The sequence below is a fragment of the Thunnus thynnus genome, chromosome 9, assembly GCF_963924715.1.
Source record: "Thunnus thynnus chromosome 9, fThuThy2.1, whole genome shotgun sequence".
In the NCBI taxonomy this organism is placed as follows: domain Eukaryota; kingdom Metazoa; phylum Chordata; class Actinopteri; order Scombriformes; family Scombridae; genus Thunnus; species Thunnus thynnus.
Genome location: NC_089525.1, coordinates 21068989 through 21085337, shown reverse-complemented (window position 1 = coordinate 21085337; position 16349 = coordinate 21068989). Strand labels below are relative to the sequence as shown.

At 38.9% G+C, this 16349-nt stretch overlaps 1 protein-coding gene across 1 annotated transcript; it reads left to right on the top strand.

The window, feature by feature from the left end:
* The first annotated feature begins 319 nt into the window (after nucleotides 1-319).
* slc9a6a (solute carrier family 9 member A6a) lies at nucleotides 320-15092 on the top strand. Its single transcript, XM_067599646.1, has 16 exons — nucleotides 320-761; nucleotides 2951-3150; nucleotides 4001-4078; nucleotides 4276-4352; nucleotides 4451-4563; nucleotides 5504-5609; nucleotides 7271-7412; nucleotides 7987-8092; nucleotides 8417-8505; nucleotides 9104-9217; nucleotides 9352-9463; nucleotides 9584-9737; nucleotides 10145-10175; nucleotides 10293-10378; nucleotides 11323-11428; nucleotides 11675-15092. Exons 1-16 carry the CDS (start codon nucleotides 470-472, stop codon nucleotides 11945-11947), a joined length of 2079 nt encoding a protein of 692 aa, XP_067455747.1. The 5' UTR covers nucleotides 320-469; the 3' UTR covers nucleotides 11948-15092.
* The last annotated feature ends 1257 nt before the right edge of the window (nucleotides 15093-16349 follow it).

The window sequence follows — 16349 nt, the reverse complement described above, 5'->3', positions numbered from 1 at the left end:
CAGAGGCAGAATAGGGGCGGGTCGTGACTTCGCCATCCTAGGAAAAGAAAATCTCTCGCTATCAGTCTCACTTCCTCTTCAGAATGATGACGAAAATCTGAGATTTCATAATAAAAGCTCCCAATTACAACTATTGTCTCATCAGCTATGAAAATATGTATATATTGTATATATCAAAACGTTTTGCTCATTCATAATTCACATTAGGGATTAATCAATTCGTGGCTCGAAATGGTCTCTATTTGAAATGATTCAAACTAGCATAATTTTCCTCTGGTGCTTTTATTTCGAAATAAACATTGTACACTTTCTGCGGGGGAAGAGACATTTCACTTCCGGGCCGGAATCGATTCCTCTGTTGCTGTCGTCTTTCTGCAGTCCACTCCCCCCACTTCGTGTAACATATTTGCACAAAGTCTGGGGTTTTATCCACGACGACATTGGCGCATTTGGCCGCCGAGCAGCTGAGATGGGCTCTAAACTCACTGTCAACAGCGCCTGGAGGGCGACGAGGACGCTGTGGCTGCTCGTGCTAGTGAGCCTGTCTGTGTGCGTCTGTGTTTGCCGAGCATCCTCACCTCAGGAGGACAGTGCCATGGAGAACATCGTTACAGAGAAGAAGGCTGAGGAGAGCCACAGGCAGGACAGCGCGGACCTGCTCATTTTCATCATGCTCCTAACTCTCACTATCCTGACCATCTGGCTGTTCAAACACCGGCGCTTCAGGTTTCTGCACGAAACCGGGCTGGCGATGATTTATGGTGAGATGCTCCAGCGTGACTGAGAGACGTCATCAGTGCCATCACGACTATTTTGTAGTGCTGACTAGATTTGAAATGAATGTATGTCAGTAGAAGGCTTCATACTTCTAAACCTGGCAATAGATGAATAAGCTGTTAGGCATCAGGCTGTTGCAGGTAGATACTGTAAGGTAACATGCTTAGTTACAGCTGTGTTAACGCCTCCTCTGCACCCTGCTTAGTCTTGTAAATGACACATAAGCAGCTAAGCATTTTAGGCAGTGGTAGGAGAAGCACTCAAATCCTTTCCTTAAGTTTAAGTGCCAATACAGCAATGTAAAAATACTCCATTACAAGTAAAAGTACCGCATGAAAAATCTCACCTAAGTAAACGTGCCAAAGTATTAGCAGTAAAATGTAGTTAAAGTATTTGTTTAAAGTAACGAAGTAAAGTAGTGGTTTGGTCCCTCTGACTGTTATATTATTATATATGACATCATTAGATTATTAATACTAAAGCATCAGTGAGTAAGCAGCATGTTACTGTTGTAGCTGCTGGACGTGGAGCTAGTTTCAACTACTTGAAACTACTTTGCTAGTTTAGTCCAGTTGTTCCCAACCTTGGGGTCAGGCTCCTCCAAGGGCTCACCAGGTAAATCTGAGGGGTTGTGAGATAATTAATGGGAGAGGAAAGAGGAAACAACAAAGTTGTGATACGCAAATCTGTTTTCAGTTCAGTTCACTTCACTTTTTCTCTAATCTTAGATTTTTGGTGAAATATTGGATCATTTGAGTATTTATTGAAATGAAACCATGTGAGAAGTTTAGAGGGAAAAATCACTATTTGGTGGATCTGTTAACAACTCATAGACATCTGAAATGTGACCCTGACTACACGCTGCTTTTTGTAAGACATCAAAAGCCAAAAAGGTTGGAAACCACTGGTTTCATCTTTAACAATGTGTTGTATTTTAAAAGATTATAAAATTATCAATTGTGTCAAATCTTCATCTGAAAAGTAACTAAAACTGTCTACTTGAGTAAATACCGTGGCATAGCAAAGCCAATCCACACTTTCACTTCCCTAAACGACATGTGGTCTGGCAAAGCCAAAAATGAATCTGCTTTAACCTGTTAAACGACGCTTTGCCCAAGATTTACCTTTTAAATGAGACCAGGGTTGTGATTATAATCAAAAGAGTTGAAGAACAGTAACCCTCTTATATTAGGTAGCCTACGTTATTTTCAGATTTTTGCCTGGTAAGAAGTGAAACAAACTTTGCTTCAAATAGGCTGCACAATAGGTGATTGACTGTTCCTCTTTTCACTCAGACACCAACACTTCCTACACCTGACGGGACAGTTACTGGTCTTTGCGTCCAATTTTCAAACTGGAATGAGAAGGTGGAACTTGTCAAAATTCCCTCCAGCCAATTCTCTGAATGGAAGAGAAGCTGGTTATGAAATGAATCACATTTCATTTTATATCTACAATGACTCGTTTTAATAGTTGATAAAAAAAAACCCTACACAACCGCAGTCCACCCGCGCAGGTGTTTCACTTGGCCTTTTTCACAGCGGACATTTTGATTTTGATGTCAAAGCAGGAAAAGCGCAGCTGTAATTATTAACAATGAGGACTGCATTCCATTTAGATGTGTCAGTTCCAGGGTCCAGCTACTGTGCACGCTCACTTTTCCCGCTAGGATCAGTCAAAACGTCTGCTATGAAAAAGGCATCCGTTAAGGAAGAGTGGGCGTGTACAAGCTTGATTGACATCTCCTTCACTCTGGGTAGTTTTGTTTGTTTGGTGAGGTCACGTAATTCCCAGCATAGCTCCACTCAACTTCATCCTGACTATAGGTCTAATCTACAAGTCTAACAGTTGCAGTTGTTTTCTAGAGTCATCATTTAAAATCTCCACATTGTTGTACACATTCAAACAGGGCAAATTATTCTCTAATGCATATTTACTAGACTTAAATTTCATAGCAAAAGCTGAGCTCATGACATGTAGCCTGGCTTTCCAAGGTTATGAATATACTCTCTCCCAAACCCAGACATTTCATTTCCATTTAATAATAGTACTGAAACATTTTAGGGCTCTCTGCATCACTCTGCATATCCCTTTTTACAATGTAACCTACGTACATTAATCAACTCTCCCCTCTGTATAATTTTCCTTCACTTTCCCTCTCTATCCTACTCAGGCTTACTTGTCGGCGTGGTCTTGCGCTATGGCATCCATGTTCCCAGGGATATTAGCAACGTCACAATGAGCTGCCATGTTAACGCCAGCCCCGCCACTCTGCTCGTCAACGTCAGTGGTAAATTCTATGAGTACACCCTGAAAGGGGAGATCAGCGCCAACGAGGTGAACGAGGTGCAAGACAACGAGATGCTGCGCAAGGTAAAGGCCATCATGTTATTGTTTCAAGTTGGATTTTTGTCAGAATTGCTTACATTGATGAATGTGTCATGATGTTTCTATATATCTTTCTATAAGTTTCATGTTATTTCTACTGCTGGTGTCGTATCAGTGAAACGTTTAAGTTTGATTTTCTGTCTTTCTTTGTGGAGATCCTTCAATTTTCCAAATGAAATAGCTTTTTCATTTATAGAAGTACAGAACCAAGTTAGGGGATCTAGGAGAGCTTGATAAAGTACTTTTGAAAAAAAAAAAAAAAAGTCAAAAAGTGTTGAGAAAGGTTTATTACTTCAGGTTGTGTAGGTGGAAAGTGGTTCCTTCCTCAGAGATGTGTAAAAACATTACAGAAAGATTTTGATGAAAGAAAGAGAACAGTTTCCCTTTGCCTGCGGGTCACTTGGAGATTTTGAAGCCATAACTATTATGCCATGTGCTGATGTGCATTTCTGACATCTGGGACTTTAAAGTTGTCTGCTGAATAGCATTTTAATTTCATGCTATATTCTTCAGAAAGTCATACAAGCAAGCAATAAATAAATACAGTGCCACAGAGGCTGCAGTTTTTTTTTTATCTGTTTTTGTCTCTGCCTGTGTGTAGAAGCTGTTCCTTTTTCCCATCTTGTCATTTGACTTTTATCTATTGTTGACTGTCCTGGAAGCTGCCCCAAGCTGTCCCAGATGTGTCATTTATGATTAATTCATTTATTTCAGTTATCCAGTAATGCAACAGCTTAGAAGTATTATAACAATTTGTTTGAAAGCATTTTTCTTTGATTTCTTATTTTAGTGATGTAGAACTGTGATATGATACTGTTTTCTGTTTGTGACTCAGGTGACCTTTGACCCTGAAGTGTTCTTCAATATTCTCCTACCACCTATCATCTTCCATGCTGGCTACAGCTTGAAAAGGGTAAAGTAGTATTTCAGGCACTCTTTCTACTGCTTTTAACATGTTTGATTACTTTTGACAAAATGTCTTCTTTTCAGTATGAAATGCTTAAATCCATTTAATCTTTCTCATCTTTCTAAGCATTTATTGTAGATGAATGGCTTAAAATATCATCGGTATGTTCATGATTGATGTGTTTGATGTGTTTTGTCTTTCAGAGACACTTTTTCCGTAACATGGGATCCATCCTGGCTTATGCCTTTCTGGGGACAGTGATATCTTGTTTTGTCATTGGGTAAGAATAAGACAAAGATCCACTGATCTGATTTCACACATGCAGAAGTCAGAGCTGTTTTTGATAATATGCAAACCCACCTGCTGTTCTTCCATCAGGTTGCTGATGTACGGCTGTGTGACGCTAATGAAGAAGGTGGGACAGCTGGGTGGAGACTTCTTCTTCACAGATTGTCTGTTCTTTGGCGCCATTGTCTCTGCCACAGACCCTGGTGCGTACGCTGGTGCTCATTGTCCAGTGTTGAATTTCTTTCTCGCAGGTCATACTAAAGATCTGTATTCAATTTTTTTCTTGAAGTTGTTGAAAGCTGGTAGCACGTACGTGTTTTTTCTCATAAACATGACACCATCAATTCCTAAAATGTGCTTTTGTGCAATTGCATATAATATACTTATTGTGTATTGAGTATGTGAACTGTAGCACATTTACAATGGGAAAAAAGTAACAAAAAGAAGTATACTTAAAAAGTCTTATACAAAGTAGCAATGCACTGATCCAACCTTTTTCTCTCCTCATACCAATTTCAATACCTCAACTCAGGGTATCCGTCAATACGATTGCTATTTTTTAATAATTTAAAAAAGGTAGTTTTTGCCTTAAGTTGACAGCAAACATGGGTAGAGAGAGGAGTCTGTGGCCAGGATCAAACTGCAGATGTTGCAGTGATGTCGTATGGTATACCTGACCAGAAGGCTACCAAATTTAAACCAAACCACCAAATTTAAAATCTTATACCTGACTGCAAAGAACTCATTGGAATTATTTTATTTAAAGTGATTTAATTTTCATGAAACACATTTTTACTGCCATTTTTCAAATTTCAAATTGTTATTAGTGTTCAAAAAAATTGTAATTTGAATCATCTTCTATGACATTACATTATTGTATTACTTTTATCCAATGCAACTTACAATGAGTGCATTCAACCTCTGTTGGGACAAGAGGTACTCTAAGAGCATTATTATTTCCTGTTTGTATATAACAGTAAAGTATATTTACCACAATAGTGCACTTTGAACCTGAATATATACTTTATACTATTTAATATTTAGTTTGGAAGTTGGACGCAGCCACCTGCATATCACTGATGAAATATATCTTTATTTGGGTCAGTCCTAACGTGGTAAAAATAGTTTATCTTTGTTTCACAGTGACAGTCCTGGCTATCTTCAACGAGCTGCAGGTAGACGTGGATCTGTATGCTTTGCTGTTTGGAGAGAGTGTGCTTAACGACGCCGTGGCCGTGGTTCTGTCCTCGTAAGTCTCACATCACAATCACACACACCGTCAGTCTGGATCGATTCATCCTGAATGTGTACAGAACTGCTAAGTTACTTGTTTTCTGGGAGAAACGGCAAAAGTGAAAGTCATGCATTTTGTATCGATGGAGCAGTGACCTTAAACTAACCTAATAACAGCTTTTCATTAACACCATGCTAAACACGAAGTGGTCCCTAAGCGAACACTCAGTTTTTCCTCTCCTGCTCTACATGAGACTTTGTTATTATTTCCACAGAATTGTAAATTATAATAGCAAGCACAGTGGAGGGACCGGTCCCCGCGGAGAGACTGTGACCGACCCATTGAACGGGTGGACTAAGTAGAGCATGGCAGTGTGTGCCTTTGCAGTGCCTTGGGACAAACATGACAGATCACCGGCCATTTGTTTTTAGATAATTCATTCATTCATTATTTATTCATTTATTTTTTGCTCTTTTCACTTAACTGTTTTTGATGTTGTGAGTCAGCTAAGAGCACATTCCTGTTATCTTTTGGAATTACTGTATATACAAATGCCAAAGCAGAGGGCAGGATGCCAGAAATGCTTATAGACAAAACGCCTGGTGATTTGTTCTGTGAGTGTGGGGGGGCTGTGAATGGAGAGAATGAATAAATCTGCTTTCAGAATCACACTTGGTTCAAATAGTGATTGAACCAAGTGTGTATGTGTGTGTGTGTGGGGTGGTGGTTGGGATATTCCAGTGTTGATACAACTTTTGACAATTTTCTTCTTTAAGAAGTGATCTTCTTTTATAAAAAAAAAAAACTGTACTGCACAGTGCATGATAGCATTAACAGAGATATTTCAGTTAAGTTATGTTGCTGCCTTTTCCTGGAACTCTGTAAACATTATCATCAGATCTAGTATCAGATTTAGTATCTCTTTATTTGGATTAAATCTTCTTAGAGGAGGAAATAGCTCTTTCGTCTCTCTTCCTTGCTTCACTGACAAAACATGGCTTTCCTTTACTTCCACCATGAATTTAATGTCATGTAACGGTAACAACGTCCACTGTGAAACTGTAAAGTGAACCAAAACTACACCATGACATTAAGTATTTTTTACAATCTGTTATTCCACCCCTCCACAGGATTTCTTGCAAAGTGTCTCTTGCAAGAAATGTTGACTTCAGAGGAGATTTTGTTGTGCATGTGCAGTATGAAGGATACATTACATGTTCTTTTCACACAGCGATAGAGTACAACAATAGAGTGCAATAGACTTTTATGCATGAGATTATGGTCACTTTGTAGGAAGTTAAATATTAACAGTGAACTATACAAATAGAGTCTGATATACTTTTGTTCCAACCGTCTGACCTCTACATTGCTCTTTAAATAATTCCTCTCGTTTACATGAGTGAGTTTTTTATGTGGTCTTAAATGTTTCTGGAAAACACAAAGAGCTCTACTGTAACAGTGGATTATGCAGTTGCCTGATAAGTCCTCTGTTTACATGTTAGGCAGTTACATCATGCAGGATTTAACTTCAGCTTAATAAGTTGTATTATAAGTTCATGTTGAACTCCATAAATGTGTTTAGTCAGCAGTTATTTCTCTTATTGTTCGACATGATTTACTCTCTCCACACTTTGTGTTTGCCATTAAATGTGAGGATGTGTTTGCTGTTCTATCAGGTCTATCGTAGCGTACCAGCCAGAGGGCGACAACAGTCACATCTTCGAAGTCATGGCGATGCTGAAGTCTTTTGGGATTTTCCTCGGAGTCTTCAGCGGCTCTTTTGCTCTGGGAGTGGCCACCGGAGTCGTCACAGCTCTCATATCCTTCCTGCTGTTTTATTATTTATTTAGCAAATAAGAATAACAGTTTCTTAAAGTGGTATTAATAAGAGTTAATACAATGTTAAATCCATCCACTGGAGCATGTTTACAAAGCATGAACACAGTTAAATGTTTAATGAAATCTTAATTATTTACTCACTGTAAGTAATCCCAGTGTTTTGTAAAATACTACACTGCATAAAGTACCATTAGTAATTTAACTAATGACAAGTGGTACAATCTTGTATAACAAGGCATAGATAACAGGACCTGTTAACAATATATTTCACTTGTATAATGTACACTACTACATCCCACTTGAAACATGTGACAGTATTTTGAGGTAAGGACAGCTGTTCTATTCGAAGCTGTCACTTTATCCTTGATACATAACTTTGCTTTGGAAACAAATAAAATGATCTCATTGCAATAGTAGATTTTTTTTAGATTCACTTATTTCAAGAAAAAAAAATATTTTCTTTGATGTTGTGAGAATAACAGATAAAAGTTTAATACCAATTAGTTTTACACTGTCTAACCATCTTGTTAAACTCTTTGACTTTTCTCCGTACGTGACCAAGTTCACCAAGCTGAGAGATTTCCAGCTGTTGGAGACGGCTTTGTTCTTCCTCATGTCATGGAGCACCTTCCTGTTGGCTGAGGCCTGTGGCTTCACAGGTAACACACACACAGCGCACATCCACATACAAACATGGCAAGATAGGGACAATATACTGTAAATTAATTCGCTCCCATCCTATTGATCGAATTAAATTTTTCATATTTTTAATACAGAGAGTGAGCTTCAGCTGGAGGACATGTGGTTCACCCCTCATGTCAACTAGCATCCACACTGCTGAAATGTACTTGCCAAGCAAAAGCAAAAAAAAAATGCTCTTGTGAGAATCAGATGAGCATAACTTTATTGTTAATGGATCATATGTTTAATAATCAGTTGATATTGATCCTCTGTCCTTCCTGTTTCTTCGTTGTGTGTTGCAGGTGTGGTGGCAGTGCTGTTCTGTGGCATCACTCAGGCCCACTACACCTTCAATAACCTGTCTCCTGAGTCCCAGGACAGGACCAAACAGGTCAGACATGAACTACAACACACAACTGGTTGTTCCTTTCTTTTACAGTATACTTCCAAGTATTGAGTTGTGTGTGTGTGTGTGCTTTTATTTCGAAAGTAGAGGAAAAAGTTTTGACTCTGGCAAACAGTTTAAGTAAGAAATATTTTGAAAGTGAAAATGTCACAAAACTTAAAAAAAGCATTGTGTCAATTTACAAGCTACAGTGTGATATAATATTAATGGTTTTGTTGGCAAAGCAAGTATGCTGTTATTTATTGTGTGCTATTTGGCTCAGCACATATTCAGTCACTTTGACTGTTGCAATGTCACAATAAAGCTCACTCCACACAAAATGAAATGAGGCCAAAAAAAGGGAAAGGGAAAAAAGGGTTTAAATCAACAAAAATTTATTTATTTGATATATAAAGGAACAAAAAGAGCGTTTATAAGTGCACTGAGATTTTAAATGTAATACAACTTTGGTTGATGTCAATGACATGTTAATTATATTTTATTTCTTGGTGAATGTAAGTATCTCTTCTTATTCCCTTCAGCTGTACATCAACCAAGCATGCTGTCATTTAAAGTAGTTTACGTTGTTTTTCTTGTGTTGCAGTTGTTTGAGCTGCTGAATTTCCTGGCAGAGAACTTCATTTTCTCCTACATGGGTCTGACCCTGTTCACCTTCCAGAGCCACGTCTTCAATCCCATGTTCATCGTTGGAGCTTTTGTATCTTTTGCATATGAAACTACCTGGTGCACACAAAGCCTGATGAGCTCCTGCTTGATCATATTTTTGGCTAGTGAGGAAGCTTCACTAGCTTTGTGCTCTGCTGTCCTCTCCTTAACCTTGTTCCCACCCAGCTGGCAGTGTTCCTGGGAAGAGCTGCTAACATCTACCCGCTCTCCTTCCTTCTCAATCTGGGGCGACGCAACAAGATCAGATCTAACTTCCAGCACATGATGATGTTTGCGGGTTAGCAGTGAAGACATTTATTGTTATTTTGACACTAATCAACAGATACCACCTGATTTGTCTTATCAAGGACCTTGGATGGTTGTTTATGTGTAACTTTGTTCCCACTGTGCTCTTCAGGACTGCGAGGCGCGATGACCTTTGCCCTGTCAATCAGAGACACAGCCACATATGCCCGTCAGATGATGTTTTCCACCACACTGCTCGTGGTCTTCTTCACTGTTTGGATTTGTGGCGGTGGCACCACCCAGATGCTGTCCTGCCAGCGCATACGGTATGCCTTTCCTGCTCCTGTCAGATCCAGTCCTGGGTTGAACTAGATTTGCAAACAATTAGCATTTTTTGTGTAACACTGGTGGAGTTTAACACATCAGGACATTTCAGATGGTGTCGGGTAGATTAACTTGTTTCTAATACTTTTCTCGGATTGGCCAGACTCTCTGGTATTCATGGTATTGTCTTGTTTAACTCATTGGTACTGATATCAACTCGAGATTCATTCAAGATAACACTTGATGACACTTAATAATACACAGTACGCCTACGTTTCCTTGGAACCTTGCTGCTTAGGAACTCGTTAAACAAGGGAAACGCGCTTCACAGCACTGTTCTGCTCTGATAGTTGATGATAGCGACTGATTTACATGTGTGCTTCTTTTCCTGTTTTTTTTTTTTTAACAGAGTGGGTGTGGACTCTGACCAAGATAACTCTGTGAGTGTGGCTGTTGTGAAATACCTATTACTCTAATGTATCTGGTATACGAAGACCATGGAAAAAAACTGAAACCACATTGTGTGTGTGTGTGTGTGTGTGTGTGTGTGTATACAGATGAGTATTGCTGAAGGCTCAGAGAGAAGAAGCACCAAACAAGAAAGTGCCTGGCTTTTCAGAATTTGGTACAACTTCGACCACAAGTATCCTTTGGCAACAAATTGTTTTTTTGTTGTTGTTTTTTTTAACAAGGTCATAAACTCCTAGAGGATAAAAACATGTTTTAGTTTGCTTGTGCTCACAGAAATTCTGTATTTTTAATAAGCTGTTGCCTTTTTAACTATTACAGCATATTTGGCTGTATCAGCCACAGCGATTATAAGATAGATTTGATGGATTGATAGATTTGTAATTGCGTCAATGAAGACTACTAGATCAGTGCTTCCCAAACTTTTTTAGACCACAGCACCCCTTCAGAGGAAATTTTTTTGTCATGGCATCCAACCTTCAATATAACTTGTGCCTATATGTACACAGAAGCTTATCAGTTTTAATATAATGTAAGATATTATTTTATATTAGGCTATATTCATATGAAGTTATATATGTAATATAGGCTAATATAATGATTTTGATATTTATTACTTATTTATTATGTTTTCTTTTGTTAAAAAATGTAACAAAATATAGTTAATGTAAATGTCGCCATTTTTTTTTATGTGGTGAAACTTTATTAAAAACACACAATTGATAAACATTGATGATTATTCTCACAGCACCACTGTTTCGTCTTGGGTGCTGCGGCGCCCATTTTGGGAACTACTGTACTTTGATAGTGATGTGTTATCTGTGTAACATGTTAAGTGTTGAGTTCTGTAGTTCACAGTGTGAGACAGCAGAGGGAGTGCCACGTACAGACTTGAAGATAAATGATCTCTTTTATTGGTCATGTAGTATTAAGGTCATTAAGGTTAATGTATTTTAATAAGTTTAATTTGAGTTGTTTGACCTTTTCATGTGAATAACAATAACACACTTTCAATATACTTTGTTTGCATTCATTGATATCTCTGTTTGTTGTGTCTAATGACTGTCTGTCAGTGCTTGTTTTCTACGTTAATTGTACTTGACTCGAGCCCCTCTCCAGCTACCTGAAGCCTATCCTGACTCACAGCGGCCCCCCTCTCACAGCCACACTGCCTCCCTGCTGCGGCCCCCTCGCCCGCTTCCTCACCAGCCCACAGGCCTTTGAGGTCAGACGCTGGTTCATACAGGAGCTATTTATGACAGAACTGCGTTTGTTAAGTTTTCATCCTGTGTTACTGGTTAAGAAAAAGTTATTATGATGGATCATGCAGCACAGATGTTCTATTTTAAACTCTTATTTTATTGGTAAATTGTTAGCTTCTCTCAGTGGTTATAGAGCGTTGAAGTCACATCCTCTGCTTTATTCTGCTCTGTGCAGAGTTATCTGACATCCTCCTCTTCCTCCTTACCAGAACGAGTGCCAGCTGAAGGATGACGACTCTGACCTCATCCTGACAGACGGTGATATCAGCCTGACCTACGGTGACATCACGGTCAGTACAGACGCCTCCGGTGCCCACACCAGCGGCGGTCCAGGCTTCGCTGGTGGTGCCAACTCCGAGGATTTGGACAGAGAGCTAACATATGGAGATCATGAGCTGGTGATGAGGGGCACACGTCTGGTGCTCCCCATGGATGACTCAGAGCCGCCCTTCACGGACCCCCATCACCGCTTACGGATGTGAAGATCCGTCTTTCAACGCAGACCCAGACAACCGTCCGAGTCAAACTGACCCGAGCCATTGAGCAAAAGACCAGTACCTGACTTCTCCTTCATCACTCTTCCACTTTTTTTCTCTTTTGCTCTCGCACCTTGCCTCATTCCTCTCGCTTTGTTTCCACATATTTCCTCTCAGCTACATTTTCTCACAAATCACTGTCTCTACCTCATTCTCGTTCTGCTTGTTTTCCACATCCTTCTGGCATAACTGTAATATAGTCTTATTTATTTGCAGGGTTTCTTCGGTATTCAATAGAAAGCCAGTTTCTCTTAGTTTGGCTTAAATTTGTGTGTCAGTCACCTTACTGTAGCATTACACAGGGGGTCTAGCAGCATGTGTTAGTGTGTAAATGCAAGTCAAAGTACCAACCACTAGCTAATTTGTCTATGTACAGTATATCACAAGAGTACTATAACTTTGATATGCATGCTGAGGATGCTTGTTGTTTTCTTTGTACCGGAGGTCGAGGGCTTTTGTGTTTTGGGTCTGACCTTGAATGTTGCTGCCTTCTCTCTGTGCATCACTTAGTGTGATTGGAGGCATGCTGACCCAGTGGACAAACTTTACTGTACATTTGGTTTCAATCAAGTGCCTGGGAATTGTAGTTTTAAACCTGGCAGCCTATACTGGATCAGCTCTGGGAAACAGAGCTAGTTCAGAATAGGTGGTCAGGCTGTTTTTTCTTTGTACAAAACAGAAAAACAAAAAAAAATACAAAAAACAAAACAGACACCTCCGTCCATAAGGTAGCAATATACTCAGTGGGTGTTTGGGCTGTCAGTTTGTGCTATTCGCCTGTAAATAGTGTGTAACAATGTGACGCCACTGATGCAGTCAGTGCAACAAGGCAATGAAAGTCGTGGATCTCTCCCAATGACCTTTGACTGTGACATAGAGAGAGAATTTACACCTTATTTTAGACGCTGATGTCACTCGCAGCAGAATGAAGGGCTGTTGTATGAAAAACGAGATCCAAATGAGTTTTAATGGAGAAAGCTTAGTGCCATTTTTGTCCTGCATTTGACATTTTGTGAAAACCGGATGCAGACGACCTAAAAGTGTTTTGTATTCTTTTTTGCAACATAGCTTAAGTAACTTTAAGCTAAATCACGTTTGTCATACCCATTTAGCTTTTTTCTATTACAATTGTTGCATTGGTGTCGAGACTTGGATCAAATTTTCTCGTGAAACATCTAAAAAAATAACTAAATTTGACACTAAAGCAACTTACTACAGTGCTATTGGTAAGCACACAGTATGACATTAGTAAAAATCAGAGAATTGTTTTTCTCTGTGGCGATTTTTTTTTTTACAAAGAGAGCCGTGAAATTAGTGATTTAAATGAATGGTTGGATATGAACAGTTATTTACATTGGTACTGTGGCAGTTCATCATTAGGAGAAATGCCAGAATGGAAACAGTTGTTAATATGCTGGATGTTTTTCTCTGCTGTACACAAAAAAAGGTTCTGAATGGTGAATGGTTTGATAGCTTAACAGTAGTTCAGTAGCATTAAGATGCAAAGGAACAGTAATAAAACACGAGTCATATAAGTTCTTACTGTTAAAAGGGTCCTGATGAAGGGATGTGTTACATTTAACTTATAGTCTTGTTTCAGTGAATCGTCGTACACTGTAGAGGCTATTTTGGTGCAAGAAGAACAGAAGGTTTTGTTGATCTCCTTTGGGGTGCAGAGTAGCAGCTGTTAATGTGGGTTTAACAGGAAATGTTGATAGGACGTCACCGTAGCAACACAGTGTTGATGTGGACAAAAGCCAGAAAACACTCCAGACATGGTGACTTAGTCGAACACAATGGTTTTGCTGTTTGCCCTCTTGGCGAGCGTAAGAATAAAAACGGCTGGATGCAAGAGGATGATAACTAACGAGTGAGAGAAATGAGACGGATAGTTTGGCTTTGTGTGTGCGTGTGTGTGTGTGTGTGTACGTGTGTCGGGGATGATACAGAGGTGGAAGGAAGAGGAGGCTTTTAGATATCGCTTCTCCTTCTACAGTTATCTTCTGCTGTGCAGGAACTTCTCATTGAAAGTGTTGCCTTTTTTTCTTTTTTTTTTTTTTTTAATTAGGCATGCCTCTTGACACCACATGATCCAGGAAATGATTTATTCTTTCCACCATTTTATACTTTTTGTTTGTGTTGTTGAGTATTTTATTTGGCAGAAGGGAAATGATGAAGTTAAAAAAAAAAACAAAACAAGGTGATTTATTTGCACTCCTCCATTCAGAATGTTTATCTGTCTTATTATTTTTGCTATGATGTGTGTTTTATCTAACGGCTGCTTTTATATGATTTCCTTTGTGTTTGAAAGTTGTAGAAAAATGAGCAAATTCATGTCAGTTTAATGAATGGTGAGTTAATGTTGAGTAGAAATTAAATTGTTACTTTGTAAAGAATTAATTCCTTTCATACTGTATTTGATCCATCTCATCACTTTACCATTCAGGTACTTTGTATGTTTGCAAACAAATCGCTGTTTGAATGCTGTTGCCGTGACTCCTACAGAGCATGAATCGGTCTCATTTCATCCTCCACTGATGGTGGACTCTCTGAAGAAAAAACAACAACAACAACAAAAAAAAAAGAAAAATATATACAAGCAGAATTGTGTGCCAATGTTCTTCAACTGACACATTAAATAATGTGAACTCTGCAAAAGCTCATAAAGGTTTTGGTATTTGCCTACTGCTCTGCCAGTATGTCTCTCTCTCTCTCTCTATCTCTCTTTCTCTCTCTCTCTCTCTCTCTCTCTCCTTCGAATGGTGACTTGTGATAGGCTTTGATCATTGGACTCTTGTCTGAAGTAGCTGACCAAAGAGGCCTGCTGTGCTCTGTGTTTTCAGACAGTCCACTTTATCTTTATACGGCAAATTCTGTTTGTGTGAGCGTGTGTGTGTGTTTGTTTTTGTGTGCATTCATGCTTGCAAGTGCGTATGGATGTGTGCGCGTGTGTGAGAGAAAGAGGGAGACATTGTGTTCTCTCTTTTCCTCTGCGTTGCAGGTACTGACTGTTTACATCTGTGTAAATATACTCTCACCTGTTCATGTGCGTGCAAAGATCAATAAACAGAAGCTTGTGCTTTTGATTAAAGTCCTCTCCGTAATGGTCTCCTCATTTACCTCCTTCTCTTTATAACTGGACATCTGGGTTGCGTAAGAATGTAGCTGTCAAGCTCCAGAGATGATTCCATCCACAAGAGATATGAAACAAGATTAGTGTCAGAAGAGATTTTATTTGAGTTGCATAAATCTGAGAAGGGATTTTCTTATTATACTAAGAATAGGTTTCTCCACAGTCTTGCAATGCGGCAGGTAGTTCAAGCCTACAAGCTATTAAATATTTGAAATATTCCAGAGGGAGGTAAAGTCAACAGAGGGGTTAACTCCAAAATTAAAAAGTGCAGAAGTTTTCAACCTGGGATTCAGGGCCACCCCTAAGGATTGCAAGATGATAAAAAGAAAAGTTAAAAATGTATTTCTGTTGCACTAAATTGTTATTTTTTTCAGAGGTTTTTGCTTTTTTCCCCCTGTGGAACACCCTCTACAAGCCTTAAATTAAACAATCTCAGAATAGAAAGTCAGTGGTTATACTGGTCACAACATACGGGCAGTCACAGGTAGACACTGCTTCATTTTAAGAGGTCACTGGCTTGAAATGGCCTAAATTCGGCAGTATGTGTCATTTGTTTTTCAATCCAGTAGTCCAGACCTGTGAATGATGGTAAGTGTATACAGATCATTCCTTGTTCTCGGGTAGCGCTGGGATCAATTCTGTCTCTGAGAAACATTTTCTATTCTGAACTTAGAAAGGTCAAGCCTTCCCTAGTGTGTGATGTGAAAAGAGCTGAGTTGTTTTGGCTTCTCCTTGTATGGATTTCATGAAGACATGAAATATTTAAAAAAAAAAACAATCTAAAGCATGATATGATATATAGTATGTGGCATTTTCTCATCCAATGAATACATGGTTTTCTTCCTAACTCAATCAACATCTTATAAAACCGTTAGGAACATCAAAAGAAATTATGACATTGATAGATGTATTAATAATTATATGCCCATCACTTCTCAATGATAAAATAAAACAAACAAACAAAAACCATCATCTTTGACTAAAAAAGTCTACGTGATAGTCATAAAATATGTTAAATTTCTCTCATCTATCCAACAAAAACAAAGCAGAATGATGTGAATGTGAAAGCCACACCCCACACAGCTGAGACTGATGGCACTTTACTCTCACAGGCAAGATTTGTGCCAGATATCAGGTAACATGTTCCTAATATGGGCACAACTCCCCTCAGTCAGCTCAAGAATGTCTGTATAGTGGAGTAACTGTCCAAGGAGG